This window comes from Carassius auratus, chromosome 6 (genome assembly GCF_003368295.1).
Source record: "Carassius auratus strain Wakin chromosome 6, ASM336829v1, whole genome shotgun sequence".
Lineage (NCBI taxonomy): Eukaryota > Metazoa > Chordata > Actinopteri > Cypriniformes > Cyprinidae > Carassius > Carassius auratus.
In genome coordinates, this window is record NC_039248.1 from 12,702,873 (window position 1) to 12,723,193 (window position 20,321).

The 20,321-nt window shown below is 37.5% G+C and overlaps 2 protein-coding genes and 1 pseudogene across 4 annotated transcripts; all 3 read right to left on the minus strand.

Moving 5' to 3' along the window:
• Window positions 1–203: 203 nt before the first annotated feature.
• LOC113097147 (RISC-loading complex subunit tarbp2) lies at window positions 204–4,805 on the minus strand. 2 transcript variants are annotated; one of them, XM_026262350.1, is made up of 7 exons: window positions 4,557–4,805; window positions 3,584–3,895; window positions 3,393–3,462; window positions 2,660–2,777; window positions 2,446–2,573; window positions 2,177–2,369; window positions 204–1,239 (listed from the first exon to the last, which is right to left on the minus strand). In XM_026262350.1, the coding sequence occupies exons 1-7, from the start codon at window positions 4,607–4,609 to the stop codon at window positions 1,082–1,084; spliced, it is 1,032 nt and encodes a 343-aa protein (XP_026118135.1). In that variant the 5' UTR covers window positions 4,610–4,805; the 3' UTR covers window positions 204–1,081. The 2 variants fall into 2 exon arrangements, with proteins under 2 accessions (XP_026118135.1, XP_026118144.1); XM_026262359.1 differs by lacking the exon at window positions 4,557–4,805 and adding an exon at window positions 4,520–4,544.
• Window positions 4,806–5,552: 747 nt separating this feature from the next.
• Window positions 5,553–9,972, minus strand: LOC113097160 (FK506-binding protein 5). 2 transcript variants are annotated; one of them, XM_026262375.1, is made up of 5 exons: window positions 9,529–9,972; window positions 7,292–7,770; window positions 7,013–7,160; window positions 6,852–6,932; window positions 5,553–6,791 (listed from the first exon to the last, which is right to left on the minus strand). In XM_026262375.1, the coding sequence occupies exons 1-5, from the start codon at window positions 9,790–9,792 to the stop codon at window positions 5,901–5,903; spliced, it is 1,863 nt and encodes a 620-aa protein (XP_026118160.1). In that variant the 5' UTR covers window positions 9,793–9,972; the 3' UTR covers window positions 5,553–5,900. The 2 variants fall into 2 exon arrangements, with proteins under 2 accessions (XP_026118160.1, XP_026118153.1); XM_026262368.1 differs by having other exon boundaries at window positions 5,553–6,932; window positions 9,529–9,971.
• A 625-nt stretch (window positions 9,973–10,597) lies between these two features.
• LOC113105160 (immunoglobulin-like and fibronectin type III domain-containing protein 1) lies at window positions 10,598–18,086 on the minus strand (annotated as a pseudogene).
• Window positions 18,087–20,321: the final 2,235 nt, after the last annotated feature.

The following is a 20,321-nucleotide window of genomic DNA, read 5'->3' on the forward strand; positions in this document are numbered from 1 at the left end:
GTTTCAGCCTTTGCTAGAAAGCAATTCACGCCACACTGCAAATGCATACTATATTTGCATAAACATTCTTCATGTCAACTACTGACATTAAAAGTTATCTCTGATGCCCTCTTGAGGAAGGTTAAATAAGAACGACAGGACTGCATTTTTGCAAACAGGATGAATAGAATTTGCTAAATAACAAATGACTAAATGCAAAAAGGAGAAGATAATGGCAATTTCAAGTTTATTGTTCAAGATAAAATATCCAATAGATTACATATTCACCAATTTGGTACAAAAGACATCAGCGGTCACACAGTCACATACTACTGTTGTTGGTCGTATACTATTATATTGAATATGAATATTTCAGTCTTTGCCAGTCCAAATGTAATGATGAAGCTTGTGAGGCAGAAACACTTAAACACAGAGGTAGATATTTACCACAAACTGTCAGGTCTATGTTAAAAATTATATTTCATTGGCTGAGAAAAAAAAAAAACTTTTTCACAAATATGTTCTATGAAGCAAAATAAATGTTTACAAATAACTTCTATTACTAAAATATAGTGAAAATAAAAATGTAAAAAAGTGAAATATTTACAGTTTTAAAAAAGTCATGCTAGTCTGTTCTAGGTTCATCAATTCATCGAAGTCACAGAGCAAATTAATGGTCATAATTTAAATGGAGAAAAAAAAAAGTTAAAAAGACCAACACTTAACAAATAAACAAATAAATTACATCAAAAAATTCACACATACTGAACACCTGTGAACCTTTGCCCTCAGATTTCAAATGAATAGTGTCCCCTGCCTTTGTTTGGAGGCACTAAAGAGCAAGGGCACATGCTTTTGGTGTCATATCCAAGGTGAAAATTAGGCAATCAGTATGTTCTCCAACTGATTTCACAGCTGGTAGCAGTAGGGACTCAAAACAGAAGGGCTTTACAGGCCATTATAGTGAACCTACTGCATCAAACAAACAAGCCCCTCAGATTACACAACTAGGGGCAGAAGAGGTAAGCTTCACCTGATTTTCCTATTTTCCTCTGGGAAGCAAAACGAAAAATAAATGTTACAGGAGAGCTCTTAGTGTGGTTTATTTCCCCCCTGCCATGATCTTGAGGTACTGAAGGGCATTGTGGGCAGCACTGGCACGTGCTGCATCCAGGCTAGAGGCGAATCCGTGGCAGACGGTAATGGGCTGCGTGGACAACTCCACCAGACACTGGTAAAGGCCACTCAAACTGCGCTCCTCTGAATGAACAAAGTCCAAAGAAAAAATTAGTTTTTAAGAAATCGCCTATTAGCATATACACAGCCCTGAGTGAGAAGCTGCATCCGCAATAGTTCTCTTGCTGTAGCTGCTGGAGATACAATGTCAGCGCCAAAGAGCCATTAAAAGGATCATGTGTTGGGATGAAACAATAGCCACTGAGGACACAGTTGCTAAATTTTTTTTTAAAGTCCTATACTTTGTGCTAACATTTTACACCGGACTGCCTCACAAACGAGGATCAGTTCAGCGCTGGAGTTGTGCAAAGATTGCTTCTGAAAGAGGGATCGATACCAACACTTAGTCTGCAAACGTCTTAACTCCAGACAAAGTAAGTTTCATGCATCATATTTTGTTTTCCAAAAAAGCTTCCTGGCTCATGGCTCAAGGCTAATGTTGCTAAAGCTACCATTGTCTCTGCCTGTTTTCACTAATGCTGCCTTCACGTTCTGCCTTGTGAATAGGAATGTGGTAATTAAAAATTTAAATTGAGTTTGCAAGCAATGTGTGAGGTCAGTAACGTGGTCACCGTAACACTGGTATGCCCACAAGCATGAGCTCTTGAAGCTCGCACTTTTCTAAGAAGGGATCAGGGTTGCCTGAACAAAACCCTCCTGCGGACATGAAAATCAACCCGCAGTAACAGTGTTAAAGTAGACCAATTCCGCAGGAAAACCACAGACTTGGCAACACTGGAAGGGAGGCGGGAGCACCAGCTAATTTTCATTTAAAGGGGACATACACATAAACAGAGTGTTTTGGCTCATACCCTAAAAGTGGCAGTTTCAAGAAGCTATAACATTATCTGTGGGGTGTTTTGAGATAAAACTTCACATACACACTCGGAGGACATCAGGGAACACCTTTAAAGCACTTAAATTAATTTAATGTGCATGTTGGACCAACTTAGTATCTCACCTATGTCCAGGTAGCTGACGTCAAAGCGCTGTTCCTCAGAAAGCTCACGAAGGAGAGAACAGAAATTGGAGTCAGGTTGGCCCAGAGGATGACAGCGCAACTGTAGGATCTTCTCCCCGGCGGAGTTCCGCAGAGAGTCCCATGTGCAGCCGAGACCTTTAGACTTCCCTCCCTCTGGTCTGCCACCCGTTTGCTTTTGCAAAAAGATGAATTTACATCAGTCCACCCTAAAACTGCATTTACAGCTTAGTAAATATTGCCCGTCTTACCATACTGAAGGTGTCATCTTCTGCTTCGGCCTCATGGCTGCTGCGCATGTCCACAGGAACATCATGGATACGAGAGAGCATCTTTGCTGCTGCATTTCTTTTAGCAAGCTTTTTTGATGTGCCACTACCTTAAGAACAAGATTAAAGACATTCATTACTTTGAATGGACTGCATATTTAAAAATAACCACTATAGGAAAAATTCAAGATTGTACCTATCTCAACAAATCTCTCCACCCTGCAGGTCATTGTAAACTCTTTGCGGTGTGCAGGTCCAGATTCTTGAGTGACCGTGTACTCGGGTAAACGCCAGCCTTTTTGCACCACTAGCTCCTGTGGAAATCGCAATTAAAGCAATAAATATAAGTTTCATGATATTGGAATCAACAATATATTTGTTAGGTGATAACAATAACATTACCAATATATATGTTGTTTTTTCTGCCAGCTTAAAAATAACTATTTAATGCAATCTCTAACAACAAATTTAATAAATATATATAAAATTAAAAATTTAATTTATGCATTTAGCAGACGCTTTTGTCCAAAGCAAATTACAGTGCATTCAGACTATTAACTTTTACATATCGTGTGTGTATATATATATATATATATATATATATATATATATACACACACACACACACACACACACACACACACACACATACACAGGTGTATATATTTGCAACTATATACACAGTTAAACTACAAGCACAGACAATATCTGCTTCCAATATGCTAATATCAGTAAATATAATTCATGCTTTATTACCACATCAAAAAGCAACAGCAATGACTTTTCTTAGGCTTGTAATCTAATATGAAGTATGAAGCATACACAACATCTGCAGCTTAATCATATGTCTTGTAGAAATGAGGCACATGTTTCTGCAGATTCAGTCATATTTATGTAATCTATTCCAGCCTTGAGTTATGGCCACTCACCTGCAAAGCTCCAACTGGATTGCACTCAGCTTGTTGCGTTGAACTGGAAGATTTCATATCTGACTGAGGGCTAAAACACATTTGAGAAAACACATGATATAAAGACAGAAACCTCTGTTAATTCTTCAGTTTTGAGAAAATGGATCTTTGTGTAATGTATTTTTAAAATGGGAACACAATCAGATCTTTACCATTCTCCCTCCATATCAATCCCGACAAACCCTTCTCCCTCCATCCCATTTCCTCCGATCCCTCCAAGCATTCCTCCTTTCAGCATTTTCAGGGCAGCTTCGGCGGCTTTGTGCTTGGCAGCTTTCTTGCTGGGGCCCTGGCCGGTGCAGTTGATGTCTCCCACAGACACGCGGAAGGTGAAGTTGGGCTGGTGGGCCTGACCCTCAGCCTTCAGCAGGTCGTACACTGGAGTCTTGCCTATCCGCGTTCCATATTCCTGCAGCAGACTGATGGGCGTCTTCCCGGGGTTCACAGCCAGCATTTGCTCAATACTGTGAGCAGAGAAACAAAGCAACAGAGAGAAGGATTAGATGTTGCAGTCTAATTAGACTCTAATGTGACCCTGGACCACAAAACCAGTAAGAAGTAGCACCGGTATATCTGTAGCAATAGCCAACAATACCTTATAAGGTTCAAAATTATAGATTTTTTTAAAATATTCAAATAGTTGTATCTCAGCCAATGTTGTCCTATCCTAACAAACCACACACCAATGGAAAGCTTATTTCTTCAAATGTCAGTGTCACAAATATATATAACGTTATATTAGAACTTTCGGTTGGAATCAAAAGATATTCACGTTTCATTTGGACAGTGATTCTGACGTTCGATTAAGGAAGTGACGTTACTTTAAACCTTCCTGTTAAATAGTGATACAAATGTCAATGAGATTATTTGTTTAACAGTTTAGACAATGATTTGAAAGGTCGCTTTAGTGATTCAATCATCATTAGATTGACTGTAACGTTCGAATCTAAGAAGAGCTATGCAAACATCCATTAAAGTGTGTAGGAAAGCAGGAAACGCTGGGTATGTATGTGTTGTCATTTAAAAAACGAAGTTTATTCGTAAAATATAAATATAACTAACAATTATATTTTGTCGTGGTCATTTAACGAGCTTACAGCCGGTCTGTTGATGATTCATCTTTACCTGGTATACCCAGAGTTTCTCTTGCCGTTATCCGGGCTTTTCTCGTCGTTCATTCCCCAATAACAGATAGAGAGCTGACTTGTTTCGGACTGCAGAAACCCCCCGAGGTGACTGTAATCCCCCTGATATCATTAATAAGTTTCCGAGCGGGAATGACTGAGGCACGAGGAGACAGTACACCCCCTCTCTCACACCATCCCGCATCACACAACACAACCGGACGGAATCATGAAGCGAACCGAAAGAGCTGCCATTAGCTTTCATAATAAAAGTCTCGACATTGACAAATGCCACAAAGCCTGTCAAAAACAGTCCGGGTCATATTTCACCTTTAATAATAATAATAATAATAATAATAATAGTAATAATAATAATAATAATAATAATAATAAAAACGCATTCAAATTGAACATTGAGGATAATCAGAATTACAAATAAGCAAATTTAAAAGTAAAACATTCAAAAAAAAAAAAAATTGCCAAGCAACCTCTTGTCAAGACAACATTATACTTAATGTTTTAAATGGGCTAAAACGCTTTAGGCAAAATCTCTCCCTTTTTTCCTCAGTAAAATGATTTGCTTTAAGTAAGTATTCTGCCTTTACATATTATTCTTGATTCTTAATTTATTATCTTTTATAACTTCTGTTCCTGTTAATTTATGTCATAACAGCACAAAGAGAAAAGCTGTACATAATCAAATTTAATTACGGTAGCAATATTGCTTGCCTTTGAACAGCACTATTGGGACTTGGTTTCAGTATAACTTGTGGTCTGGTTGAGAAGGGCACAAGGTACACATCTCGTCTTTCAGGCATTTGATGAGCTCAAATAAGCACTATAGTTACAAATGGGACACACATGTCCCCAGTGTCCAGGACCAGCAGCACATTCCTGAACCCCTGACCTAAGAGCTGCAAATATACACACACACAGCATGTGTCCCATTTCAACAGACAGCTAAACACCAGATGAGAGAGAGGCTGGGATAGGGAAATAGTAAAAAAAAGATAAAGCTGTTTATTCAAGTGACACTCCTGAGGTTAGTTAGCTGGCAAACTGCTATATGAAAAACGCGTGTAACCTAGTACAACAACATCAACACACTCTACATTTCAGTGTAAACAGAGCACTTCAACATTTTAAGAGATATCACTAGAAAAACAAATTCACCATTGGATTTGAAAAACTCATTGCTAGGTTCAAAGTTCATTTTCGGGTATACAACATAAGACTGAGGAACATTTCAACAAATGTGAAATACTATGCATCACATGATTCATTTGGGATCATTTCAAGTCCTCAGAAAAAGTATTTTATTTTGAACCATCATCCTCTCAGAAACTTAACTTCCATTGATAGAAATGGATTTTTCATCTAGCTCTTCCACAATCTCCTCAGTAGGGTTTTCTTCTTCTTCTTCTTCTTCTTCTTCTTCTTCTTCTTGCACGTGTTCTTCAAATTCTTCCAAGTCTTTCTGCTTCTCAGTTTCTTCTAATTGCTCCTGTGATGTCTGCTCCTGACTGATATCTTCAACTATCTGATCTTCAGAGAAGTTGTCAACAGCTCTCGACACACTTTTGTCAGCTCCTGTTTCTTCTATGGAAGCTTGGTCTTCCACATCAAAAACAACTTCTTCTTCTTCTTGGTCTGGAATCTCCTCAGTTATTTCATCTCCCTCAGCTACTGCTCGCTCTTCAATAACATCTCCATCGTTGACCTGAATGTCCTCAGATATTGCATCCCCTTCAGTTACTGCTTGCTCTTCAAAAACATCTTCATCGTTGACCTGAACTTCCTCAGATATTGCATCCCCTTCAGTTACTGCTTGCTCCTCAATAACATCTCCATCGTTGATCTCAACTTCCTCAGTTATTACATCCTCCTCAGTTAATAATTGCTTCTCAACAGATTCTTCTTCCCCGAGGACCTGAACCTCCTCAGCTGGTACTTCCTTGTCAGATACCTGTAGCTCCTCTGCCATTTCATCCTGTTGAGTTACTGCTTCCTCAATAATATCCTGGTGCAATGGAACATCATCAGCTTGTTCATTCTCCTCAGTTACAGCTTGCTCTTCAGCAACATCTTCTTTGACTTCAGCTTCCTCCGGAATTTCATTCTCATTGGTTTGCTTTTCAACAGGTTCTTCCCCATGAACCTGAACATCCTCAGTTGTCTCGTCCTCCTCATGTACTACTCGCTCTTCTTCTTCATCATGAACCTCCTCTACGGTTTCCTCCTCAGTAATTGCTTGTTCCTTTGTTTCTACTTCTTCATCCTTGATCAGAACTTCCTCCTGAGTTGCTGCTTGCTCCACTTGCTGCTCTTCTACTGAAATATTTTCCTCTGTACTGGACTGCTGGCTTTCAAATAACATCTGAAACATATAAAGAAAATTAGGATGTGACATGTCAAAATGATCATATGTGGGGAAAAATGAAACAGTTAGGACTATACCTGACTCTGGATGATCTCAATTTGGGCAGCAAGGTGAGAGTGAAGACTATGAGTACTCTTTTGATGGTCCTCCAGACTCCTACGGACTGCCATAAGCTGCTCCTCGAGAACTTGGGATCTTCTTGCCTGTTCCATCTCCAGGAGGTCTCTAGCAGAGAGAACAAATAAAGATGAATTAGGAATAATCTTTATCAGTAACAACACCAAACTGCTAAAGACCAGAAATGGTAGAGATAATACCATAAACTAAGATTCCACAAAGTCCTTCAGGTTACTCACTTGATGTCCATCACCTTCTGTCTGTTTCTTTCAAGAGCCTTCTTATTGCTGATAAAGGATTCCTTCAGGCTTGAAAGTTCCGTTCTTTGTTCCTCCAACTCAGATGTGAGACCGTCTATAGTGGACATCTGCTCGTCAAGACGTGATTTGGTGACCAAAACAGTGTCTGTGAGCCCAGAAATGGTAACAGCTACCTCGGAGTTCGCAGTAAGGATAGAAATAAGCCTCTGCTTCAGTGTTTCTATCTCTTCGGTCTTATTCTTGACCACAGCATTCAACGTTGCAGTGGAAACAGATTCCTGCTGGAGTTCAGAAAGTTTGCCATTCATCTCAGACTGAAGAGACCAGAATTGGTTTTGAAGATCAGTAGATTTTATTTTTTCTGAAGTGGCCAGTGCAACATCTGCCTTTTTTTGGGCCTGTGTGAAGGCTTCTTCCAGTGCTTGTAGACGTTCTTCAAAAACACCCACATTGGCAATCTAGATAAACAAAATATTTTATTTGCAATGAAGATCTGACCAATATGCAGCATTTCACCAATTTAGATATTTATTGAACCTAATCACTTTCATGTCCATAAACAATTCTAGTTAACATCTGAAAATTCATCAATCATACATTAAATCTACAGTGTTTAGTAATTAATAAATAATTTCACACAAGTCCACTTTTTACACCATAACCGTTTGTTCATGACATGCTCTCGTCAGTACAGTTGGCAGCTAGTTACACTAGCAATGAGTTCTATGATTCAACTGATTCAGAAGAGGAAAGTATTTTAAAAATGATGGCAATGATCTTTGTATTAGGTAGTTACCAAAGAAATGTCATGACAATGCATACATTAATGTTATCATAATTTGATTCTAATCTTAAAGGGGTTGTTGATTGCAATTTCACTTTTTTTTTACATTAGTTAGTGTATAATGTTGCTGTTTGAGCATAAACAATATCTGCAGTTTCAGTTATGACACTGAAAGATATCACCTTTTAAAATTATGGCAGTTTAATGCCTACACAAATGGCTCGTAGGGACTACAATGAGTTACTTCCTGGGTTTGTGATGTCACAAACCCTGATAAACCCCAGCCCCCAAAACATGCAACCTGACATGCCATGTTGCACTGCTTTAGAGAAGAGGAAGAGTTGTTGCCATGCTGTCAAAACTAGGGGTGCCCGAAAAAAATCTATTCATATATAAATCGTGATTCTGTGTTCTAATGATTCTAATGGATTCACAAGTTTCAAAATCAATGTTCTAAAGCAGTGTTTCTTAATCCTGCCTTGCATCCCGCTGCTCCCCCCCCCCACCCCCAACACCAGTGGCATTTTAAAACATCAAGAGCAAAAGCTGGTGTACCCAACAACAACACGTGGTTACGATTAACCCGTCACAGCAAATGACATGGAAAGATTTCCTAGAATGTTTTCCACAAAGGGGTCTATTGAGTTTAAGTTGCTGTAAAACCACTGACATTTAAAATAGAGACACTTCTTTTAATACAAATTCAAATAACATTTGATGAATTAAGAGTACTACTTATGCTAAAGGTTTCATTATTTTACAATAACATTATTTATGCTCTATTTATTGGCAATGAGAAATTTAACCCAAAGTTAATGGAATGATGGTGTACTGTTTTATTGGATGTAGATTTGACAAGACTTATTAATGTGAATGACAACATTTAGTCAGTTCTACAAATCACCAGTGATAGGAAAAATGTGTGACATTTTAAATGAAAGGGTTACTTTATACATAATATTCTGATCAGTAATGCAGTGCTGCCTGCCTTACAAATGAAACAGTAATTTACGTATTTATTTATCTTTACTTTTACATGTTGGTTAGGATACTATTTGGATAATGTCCTTTAAACAGGCCATCCTGGCAAAAGGAAACACGATCCTCCTCGACCAGACTATTAATGGCCTTGGAGCAACATGACACAATTCAGCGAAAGGAATATTCGAATGACACATGAGGCATACATTCAAGCCCGTTAGTATTATGTATTTTTTACAATCACATTACAAATGATTCAAAATATTGACCAAAATATATGAACTTGAGCAAGAATGCGCTTAGTACATAATGTTCCAATGCGCATACAGTGTGTTTTCCTGCGCGTAAAAGTAATGCATTGGATTATTTGATTTAAAAGTGAACTTGCAACAACAAACAATTCAATTTTTATAACTAGTTAACTATCCTAAAGTATTTCAAAATCGTATACCTGTGCATTACCCATTCCCAACTGCTGTTGGAACTTTGTTATCCTAAGTTGCATTGCATTGACTGTCTCTGCTAGACTGTCGATGGTTTGCTGCTGCTGGCTGCAGAACCAGACTGCCGTTGATCCCCCGACAGCGAAAATAAAGAAAACAATGGCAGGGACTGCATATTCTTTAAATCCCCTCGGTGGTGTTACAGATGGCGTCTCCAAGAGCAGCAAACTGTCGTCCTGTTTATTGGTACCTTTTCCTTTGCGCTTGGTCATCTTGTCTTCGCGGATGATCTACACTATCTATACTGTAACACTCCCCCTTACTCAGTGATTTGGTTAGCGCTCTATCCGACCTCAACGCGGTATTATTGGGCCACAACGACGGGGAACAATCAAAAGAGAACTTTCAAGCACGAGGAGCGTGAGTTAGGGGGCGTTGTGCACTGGAGGCGGTCTCACTTTCATGGTGGTGTGCGCCACGTACAAACTTACCTTCAGAATTTTTGTCTGTCTGTACTGATCCTTAAATCTGGTCAGTAGGCCTATATATTATAAAATATTTTGATTAAATATCAAGAACATTGTGCAGTTTAATTTTATTTCTCTTACTCTGTTTTACACACTCTCGAAAACTTTCAGACTGGTTGATGATGAAGTCTCTCTTTAGATTTACAGCAGACATACAGTGAGAAGACTTTGGGTAGGTCGTATAAGGATGAGAATTATATTGCTCTATTTGGCTCCAGGAGTCTTGGTTGGTCCAAACTAATGTAATTTTACAATGATTAATACTATAAAGCTTTGCTTCTGGCTATCAATTGAGTTTTATTGAATGTAAACATAACTAATGGCTGGAAATCTTTGCCTGCTGTGACTTTATACACTAGATTGTCACAGATGGCTTCTTAAGGGTAACCTGATAATTCTAAAGAAAAATGAAACATGATTTTCTAAGCTGATACATAGGTAGACAAAAAGACAGATCATTCAATACACATCAGTAAGATCACATAAATTATTACATTTATTTCACTTTCAAGAAATAAAACAAACACAGCCTGTGTTGTTTGAAGTTTCTTCACTCTGTAAAATAAGAAAACAGAAAAGTAGTAGTTGCTGCATAAAAGGTAAAATCATATGCATGATAAACCTCATATCTAAAACATTAACCGAAATAGGTTACTTAATATTAAAATAGAAGACATACCTTTGACTGTAAGTTTGGCGGAGCACTCATCATGACCAAGAGGGCTTTCGGCTACAACCTTGTTGATACAGTCATGCTATATGTGAATGTTTCTGAAAGAGATGAAAACATTGCAAAAAAGTGATTATATAGTTCTAGTAATGTCTGTTTTTGGTCTCCTCACATTGTGCATCTCAATTATCTGTTTGTTCATTGGCCCAGATGAAGGTTCAATATAAGCTGGAGGGCTGTGAGCAATTTATGAAGCATATGAAGTGCACACCATCACTGGCAAAACAATTATACAGGGTTAATGTAATAGGCCATCATGTACTGCAGCAGTCAACCTAATAGGAACAACATTTTCAGAAGATGGAGGAGATAGTTTAGTGGTGATGTGTCAGGGACAGCATCACAAATCCCAGAAGTATAAACCTGGATAAGGGTGACCCATAAATAGAGTTACATAGATCTTCTATCATCACTGCACCCTTGAGCAAGACACTTATCTCAGGCTTCTCCAAGGGACTTATTGCAATTAGTGTTCTGTAAATTGCTTTGGGAAAAGGTGTCTGTTAAATGGCAAGTAGCCTAGACCACTGCACTGCTGGTTGTAATGCAGCCGAGACCATTGATTGTTCAAACCTCATTTGTTTTCAGGCTTATTTATTTGGGTAGTGGGTGCATAATGAGACTATGGATTCTTTTTCATCACTAACAAGATTTTAGATTGAAATGTATATTAATATATTTGACATTTAAATGTCTCTAAGGCAATGCAGTCAAAAAGGGATAGTTGGACCAAAAATGAAAAATCCATTGACAATCATTGACATTGACGAGTTTCTACCCTCTGCTGAACACAAAAGAAGATATTTCAAAAATGTTGGTAACTGTACAGTTGATGGTAGCCATTGACTTCCACAGTAAGTTTTTTTTCCATAAAGTCGGTGGCTCCCATCAACTGTTGGTTATCAGCATTCCCAACTTATCTTCTGAGTTCAACAGAAGAATGAAACTGCAGGTTTGAACAACCTGAGGGTGATTAAATGATGAAAGAATTAACATTTTTAGGTGAAATACCCATTTAAATTCTGTAGTAAAAATTAAACAATCAGTGCTGTTTAAAATAGATTTAAAAAGTATTTCATTTTAAAACTCATCCACAAATCATCCACAAACCTCTTTTTTTTTGCGATTCCCCAAACTGGAGACATCGAGGGCTCTGAGTGACCTATATAATTTTTGGCAAACACTCTGAAATTGTACTCTCTTCCAGGCAAGATGTTAATGACTGTGAATTTGTTGTTGAATAAACAGTCAACGAGTGTAAGCCATATTTGCTTGACATAGACCTGCTTCATCACCATGTAATGCAGATGGTTGTCTCGTTTCTCATCGGAAGAAGGAGTTCATGACAGAGTCACAGTGCCTTGGACATGCTGTTCCAGTTCTATGGCAGTTCCTCCAGAAAAACGCTGATTTTTTTTGTGATTGTTGTGGGCAAAAATCCTTGATTTTGCGGCACGTTTTCTTAAAAAATGTGATGGAATATGAGGGATATTTTTGCAATTTTATGCGATGAAACTGCGGTTTGATGAAAACGAGAAAAAAAGGTGATTTCCCCTTTTTCTCACTAGGCTACTACCTTAATGTAAAGAGAAATTTCTTATTACTACAGGAACATCATCCTTTAACCATGTTATGTCTGGTGAAGGAGAGGCCTGTGCATAAAATAAAACAAATACTCAGTCCTGATATACAGTATTATACAAAAAGAGTGTTCATATTTTGTCACGTGTGAATATGCTTTTGGTAAAATAAGATATATTTTGATACCCTACCTCAAAACTGACACTGACATGAACAGTGCTTCTAGATTTAACAACCATGAAACTTTTCATTTTTTTTGTCAGTGAACTTTGGCTTTACTAAAAAGTGAAATAAGGCAGATTAACTTATCTTTGTGTGAACTCTAAAGCAAAAATGTAAAGATATTCAAAAAAAAAAAATAAAAAAAAAAAATACAAGATTCTTTACCTGGAGGAGGCATGACAATGACGTAATTGTCGAAGCTCTGTGGAAGCCCCTCCTTCATTGACTGCGATCACTCTAACCCAATACATGGTCATTGACTTCAATCCTACAGCAGTGAAGGAAGTCTGAATCACTAAGTTTGTATTGCAACGGCTCCACTCAAGTTGGTCTGTGGGTCTGATTTCCACAAAATAGCCTTTTGCTTCATCTTCCTCACCTTTGACTTCCTTAGGTTTAGTCAAGAGACAGACTGGTGTAGCTCGATCCAGTTATTTTGAGGTCTTTGACCTTACCAGGAGGCTCTGGGAACAATAACATCACAAATATTTTTGTACTCTATCTGGCAAATAAAAAATGTCAGTATAGAGTGGTATTGAGTATAAATTTGTTGAGCATGTCTTACTTTTGGGGTCCCTTGCGATTGCACATTCAGACGGCCCACTAGGTTCCCCAGGCCCACAAGTGTTAATAGCACTTATTCTAAACTCCTATTCCACACCTTCGATTACATCTTTTACTGCATAATTTTTGTCTAAATATAAAATGAAAAAATTTAATTGTGCTGTATTTTAAATGAGAGTCAGATTGGCTACTTTAAATTAAATTAAATTAATATTTGTAATATTTTATTTAAATTATATCTACATTTATTTTCAGTACCTCTGATTGGATCGTGTTTTGGGTTTGCTTGACTCCAAAAATTGCTACCTTTTTTGTGTTTTTCAACATTATATCCAATGATACTGCCCCCTCCAGTGCTGGAGGGTGAAAGCCAGGCCAAGTTAATGCAGTCGTTAAAGGCACTGACTATTTTAGGAGGAGCAGGTGAGCCAGGGAATGCTGAGAACAAAAAGAACACATTGTATAAACCACACTTCCTTTTTTTTTTTTTTTTTTTAAAGACTAACAACTGATAATTTACTACATCAGTATACAGTAAGAAATCAAGAATCTCACTCAAAGTGCCAGCAGCAATATCATTAGCTGTCAAGACTTCACTGGAGCCCTCCAATTTTTTTGCCCGGGTTCTGTAGCAGTACTTTTCGACCATACACTGGCAAATAATGTAAATAATCAATTATGTCTCCTACAAAATGTAATGCATTTTACTGCCAATTCCATGTTAATGTGCAAAGTGAAAAGCAAAAAAAAAAAAAAAAAAAAAACACCTCTGATTTACGTCCTTCTGCCTCAAACTTATATTTTCCAGCATTTTTTTCTTGGCAGTCATGGATGATTAGTTTGTGGTGAGCCCCATCTTTTACAATCATAACTCCATCCTTAGACTCCAGCTGGTGTAAAATAAAAAATGCATTTAATTTTTGTAATGCATGATATATCCACTACCAGATAAAAGTTAAAATTAACTAGGATTTTATTTTTTAAACAAACAGTCTTTGATGCTCACTAAGGCTACATTTACTAGAACACATAAAAAGTGAAAGAAGTGATACGGTGAAATATTATTACAATTTAAAATCTACTGAATATGGTTTGTAAAATGTGATTAATTCCTATGACGTCAACGCAGAATTTTGAGCAGCCATTATTCCACACTTCATTAGAAAATGTAGTTCTGCCCACACATGAAAAGTCACATTATAGAATATATTACAATGAATAACATATATATATATATATATATATATATATATATATATATATATATATATATATATATATATATATATATATATTACAATTAGGGGTGTAACGGTTCACAAAATTCACGGTTCGGTTCGATACGATACACTGATGTCACGGTTCGGTTCGGTTCGGTTCGATACGTTTTAGATACAGCAAAATGTAAAAACATCTCAACTTTTCAGAATGCCGCAAGCGCACCGCGGGTCATGTGACAAGAACCAACCAATCAGCTTCATCCTTTCCCGTAACAACGTTGAGAGCTCAGCCAAGATGAAGGAACAGCTGATCATAGTTGTATATGGATTGCAATTTTGAAATAAATTCAGTAGCAGAGCTACTGCAAGCGATTTTTAGAGCTGCAAATCCATTTATCCTTCGCTGAAATTTCCGCGTCTCATGGAGAGAGCACGTCATTGTTGCTTAGCAAAGACAGACGCCTCATGAGCGCTTCTGCCCGAGCGCTTTGGAAAGGAGGAGAAAGACGCGCTTAGCGTTTTCCATGCGTTTTTAGGCACGATATAGCGCTGAAGGCTCGTTGCAAAATGTCGAATGCATTTAACAGACCAGAAATATAAGATCCTAAAATAACCAACAGGTCTGGTGTTTGGGTTGGATTCCCTGTAAGCTATAGTGTCTAAATGCTGCAGGGATAGTTTGCTGCGTGCATGTTTCTCCTTTTTTTCGTCTTTTCCCAGATAGTACTGACGCATATATCCCAGATATTCCCGCTGTTTTTTTTTTGTTTTTTTTTTGTATTCCCGCTGGTGTACCCTGTTATGCGACATACCGTTGTTTTTTTATCCACCACTCTCTTGCCATCACCATTATAGCTTAAAGGGAATCCAAAGTGCACCCAAACACCAGACCTGTTGGTTATTGGAGGATCTTCTCATTTCTAGTCTGTTAAACGCATTGGCTATTTTGCAACGAGCCTTCAGCGCGTACTGAGTGAGCGAGCGCCTGCTGAGTAGCCTAACATAAACATATAAGATGGTGTTTTTTTCTACTTCGGGAGTGTCAGGGGCGTTGCCTGTTACGTTGTTTGGGTTATTGGGCTACCTTGTTGAACGCATATCATTATATTTCTTTCTCTCTCTTTTTTTTTTTTTCAAATATAATTAATTACTCCAACGAACCGTTCGGTATACATAATGCGTACCGCGTACCGAACCGAAAGCGACGTACCGAACGGTTCAATACGAATACGCGTATCGTTACACCCCTAATTACAATGGATAACATATATATATATATATATATATATATATATATATATATATATATATATATATATATATATATAGATATAGATATACACACACTACATTTGGCTGCCAAATATGGATAAATATAATACATTTCTGTACATCTTAACCTTTTTTCTGTCTTTGTACCATAATCCATTGTGATCTTCACTGCTTAGTTTGCAGGACAACTCTGCTGATTCTCCAACATTGGCTGCAGTATCTGACAACCCGTTCATGAAGTGAACTCCATGGTCTGGATAAAAGTGCATAGGAAATATGTCAGATTACATCATCTCAGCACTGAGAAACAGGTGACTTCATATTAATGGGGAGTTTCAGACATGAACGTATACCTATAATGTTATTAGGTATCAGCTCACCGACTCTTGTCCGCTTCTTACCCTGATCACCTGACCAGTCACCACCTGATCCATCTAAATCCAATCGATCACCTATTCCATGAGTTCCACTCCCATCTTCTCATCCATTTACCAAGGTACCATCTCCTCCTTTTCCTTTCTTCTGCGTTCCATCACCCTCACTCCCATCTTCCAGGTTAGATCCTCCACTGCCTTTTCCTGCTGCCATAGCTGCCATCTTTTCAACAGCTTCTCTCTCAGCCTCGGCCTTGCTGGCTGTCTCATCTCTTTCAGCTTGGGCTATATAGGGCGCCTCATCTTTTTCAGCCTGGGCTTTATGTGATGCTTCATCTCTTTCAGCTTGGGCCATCCTGGCCACCTCATCTTGTTCTTCCTGAGCTTTTCTGGCTGCCTCATTTCGCTGGGCCTTTGCCCTCCTGGCTGCCTCATCTCGTTCTGCCTGTGCCCTCCTAGCTGCTTCATCTCTCTCAGCCTGGGCCTTCTTGGCTGCTTCATCTTTTTCAGTCTGTGCCCTCATGGCCGCCTCGTCCTGTTCCTTCTGCAGTCTGGCTTTCTCTTCTGCTAAACGTCTGGCTAGTTCATCTACACCATCATCTTTTTCGTGGACACTGGGATCATCTGAAATCAGTATCAGTTACAGTATATACTTTAAGTGTTATACAGTGATCAGACAAATTTCTGAATTGTAAAATTGGCAACAAAATGGACATGAACAGAGAACATTTATTAGTGTTTATTCTGGAAAATTCACCAGGGTCTATATATGTACACTAGAAGTCAAAAGTTTGAAATAATTTTTGAAAAGTGTTTTGTAATGTTCATCAAGTCTGCATTCATTTGATGAAAATACAGTGCAAACAGTAAAACTATTATTACAATTTGAAAGAACTGCTTTCTATTTAAATTGATTTCTTTGATAGCAGAGCTAAATGTCTTTTTGATCAAATACATGTGGGCTTGGTTTTCCAGTTTATTTTTTATTTTTTATTATTGTAATAATTCCAAACGTTTGTCCTGTAGTGTATATGTATAACACATTTTATATATATAGCAGTATAGACTCCCTTGTTCTCTTTTTTACAGTTTTTCCTCATCGGTTCCATCTTCATATTCAAGCATTTCCCCATCCTGGTAATAGTTAATTGAAGTTCATTACTCTCAGAGTAGTTCTGTTGATGACACTGGGGCTGTTTAAGTGAGGCCGCTTACTTTGAAGAGAAGGATTTTGCTGTGCCATCCGTTTTGACCTCGATCTGTTTCAAGCTGTGGATTGTCTCGACATACTTGAACACAGAAAAATCAAGAGTGGGGATTTGTCATATTGTAGGTGTATAAAAAACAGTGGTGAGGAAATGAGTATGATACTCAAAGCAAACAAGACCTTGGACTGTTCTGCTTCTCTTTCCTTTTTCTTCTGGTTAAGTTTTCTCAACATCCATCTGAAGTCGGTGACTCCGAATTCCTCACAAATCCGTTCATAATCTTTCCTCGGTGCATTCAGTAACACCTGCCAGAACCTCGGATCGAAAAAAAAAAAAAAATTATCTTCCTGTATAGTTAAGGCTATGGGTTTTAGGATGAAATCAGGAGTAGAAGATCCAGGTGGCAGTTCTTCAACATATTGTGTGACCATAACACCAGGCACTCTGGATCTCTTCCTAATTGCCAATGAAATATGTATATACGTGTCACGTCCCTCACTTTTATATATATCTACATTTTCAAAAACGTATCATTCCATGATGTTCAGTTCTGTAAAACACTGGAATATTTTCTTGAAACTATACAGGAACATGGCCATCAAATATGAAATGAGGTATTTATCTTCACAGTTTGAAGCTGTGGATTTGTTGTTGACCACATGATGGCGATGTTTAATCACAGCCTTGATCATGAACTCTTCCTTATCCTCACTTCTACTAACTGCTTGATTAAAAATCAGGTCATGGGTGATGGAACAAAGCAACTCCAAAATAAATTATTCATATGGTTTTAAGAATTTTTTCATTTGGCATACAGTGACTGCCATGATTTTAAATTACCGCCTGTTCCTTCTGCTGGCTTTGGCATCTTCACAATGCTAGACTGGCCTTTAATTCAAAATTTGAATTTAATCTTATCTAAAATCGAGAAAAAATATTGCATATTGCACATGCAATCAGTTATTATTGTTGTTATCATAATTTTTTTATTGTGAATGTAGGTTAAAGTGGGACAAATATGCCACATCTTTATTAAAACAACCGTAATTTAATCCTAAACGAAGAATGCATGCCATTTTTTGGGGGTGTGTAATACAATATTTGGACAGAAGTGAGCACCCAGAAAAGTTCGGAAATATTAGGATTTGTGTTTTTATTAAAAAGAATGCCAGTGACAAATTAGTATAAAGTGTCACCATAGCAAACAGATATGATTAACTCTATGGGGTGCATACATTTTTCTTGTTATACAGACAGAGTTTTTTTGTTGTCATTGAGAAAATGATAAGGTCTTAACCCTGATAAAGGGCTGATATGTGTAAATAAGGAATATGAAACTATCTGCAGCCACCTGTCCCATACCACCTTGTCAACATCCCTTCACGCGATGGTGAAATTCAAGAAATATGTCCTATGTAGAAATACAACATGGGAAGTACTATATATATATATATATATATATATATATATATATATATAAAATTATAGCATTTTACTTTATTGATGCCTAATGTCTAGTCAGTAAACAAAAACTATGCCAGGAACTGAACCTATGAACCAATAAAGATATATTGGGAGGTGATATTATACATTTTGCATGTAAAGTAACACAAGACTGACATAAATTCTTTTTAATGCCATGATAAGGTACATGATCCTTGCCAATCATTTTACAAGCATTTTACCCCTGCTTTTGATAGGTCACATACCTCATAAATTTATCAGAGATGTGCTACAAGAGCAATTACGCTTTAGCTTAGGAGAGCAAATCATACTGAATTATTATAATAAGAGAATATGAGGAGAACTGCTGTATGTGAAAAAGTAAAGCACTTTCTCTGATAAACCACTCATCATACAAGCAGAATATGGTTAAAAGATCAGTGTGTTTCAGTAAAGCACTACAGACCCTTTGCTACATAAGTTCTTATAAAACAATCCTATTCAGCCTGACTTTGGCAATCACAAGTAAGAAAGCACTTTAACATTGTTTGATGGCGTCTAAAGCATTAATTTAACACAGAACACAAATTTAATATGCATCAATGCTTAGAATCAGATCTGTGGTAGTTGGGCACCTTCTCATATACAGTAGGCTACAAGTCAAACCTGAAATCTGATATTTTTTCTAAATATTATTTACTAATAAAGATGAATGTTTAATATTGTTTATTTCAATGTTCTTGTCTGAAAAAAAAAGAAGTAAAAGAAAGAAGGAGAAGCAACTCACCTTCACGTGTAGCTAACTTTCTGTGTCAACACAACCGTGTTTGACTCCCGCAATTTATTGCAGTCTCTCCATTTTGTTCAGCAATAAAACAGTAGCGGGCCAAATTGAAACCTCTCAAGCACTGCAGTCTTATTAGCTGTCACATTAAATCTGTTATTTGGGTGAGGTTTACAGTGGCGAAGGGACAGAGGCCCTGTCCGTGGTTCATGGTCATACTTATTCTCTAAATAGTGAGAGTGACATTCAAGTTGCTTTTGTGGTGATGACTGTTCATTTGCCATTGCCAGGGACAAGATGTAGCCTAATGTCACCTTTGTCAGAAAACAGGATCTCATTCATGCTTTATTGCACTTTTTGATCTAGTCATTAGCTACACTATTTAACACCACGTCTATGTAATGACCTTACATAAGGATGTGTAAAATAAGATTTAAGATAATGAAATACTCCACAATAGCAGCACTCATCTCAATAGTGCAATATATTTTATCTTAAGAATCATACACTAGAGCTAATTAGATATATATTTTTCCAATAATGATTTTTTTTTTCAGTTAACTTCTGGGTTAGTCAACAAAAATATGTCAACGCTGCATCATAGGCTATAGTATAAATGCTAAAATCTTTAAAAGAAGCAAAGTTTTCCCAATAATTTTCCTCCGGTTATCATAGACCTTAGTGGCAAATGCATATGTGAGATACTTGAGATACAACAAAGTCTCTTTAAGACAAGTCACGTCACTCGGCGTCCATCTTTGAAACGCCTCTCGGGCATGCAAGTGCAGCTCCAATCTCTTTGTATGGGGAAACATCAAATTCTCTAGAACTTTTCATTAAGCTTACGATTAAATTTCATATTTGAAATCGCCAAAG

Bases quoted from the DNA above. Each gene is read 5' to 3' on its own strand.
- LOC113097147 (XM_026262350.1), bottom strand. From the start codon at position 4,609: ATGAACGACGAGAAAAGCCCGGATAACGGCAAGAGAAACTCTGGGTAT. The intron at 2,778-3,392 runs GTGAGTGGCCAT...CGATTTCCACAG, and splicing joins ATCCAGTTGGAGCTTTGCAG to GAGCTAGTGGTGCAAAAAGG. The intron at 2,370-2,445 runs GTAAGACGGGCA...TTTTTGCAAAAG, and splicing joins AAGATGACACCTTCAGTATG to CAAACGGGTGGCAGACCAGA.
- LOC113097160 (XM_026262368.1), bottom strand. From the start codon at position 9,792: ATGACCAAGCGCAAAGGAAAAGGTACCAATAAACAGGACGACAGTTTG. The intron at 7,771-9,528 runs GTATACGATTTT...TTGTTTATCTAG, and splicing joins TGGGAATGGGTAATGCACAG to ATTGCCAATGTGGGTGTTTT. The intron at 6,933-7,012 runs GTATAGTCCTAA...TATATGTTTCAG, and splicing joins TTGAGATCATCCAGAGTCAG to ATGTTATTTGAAAGCCAGCA.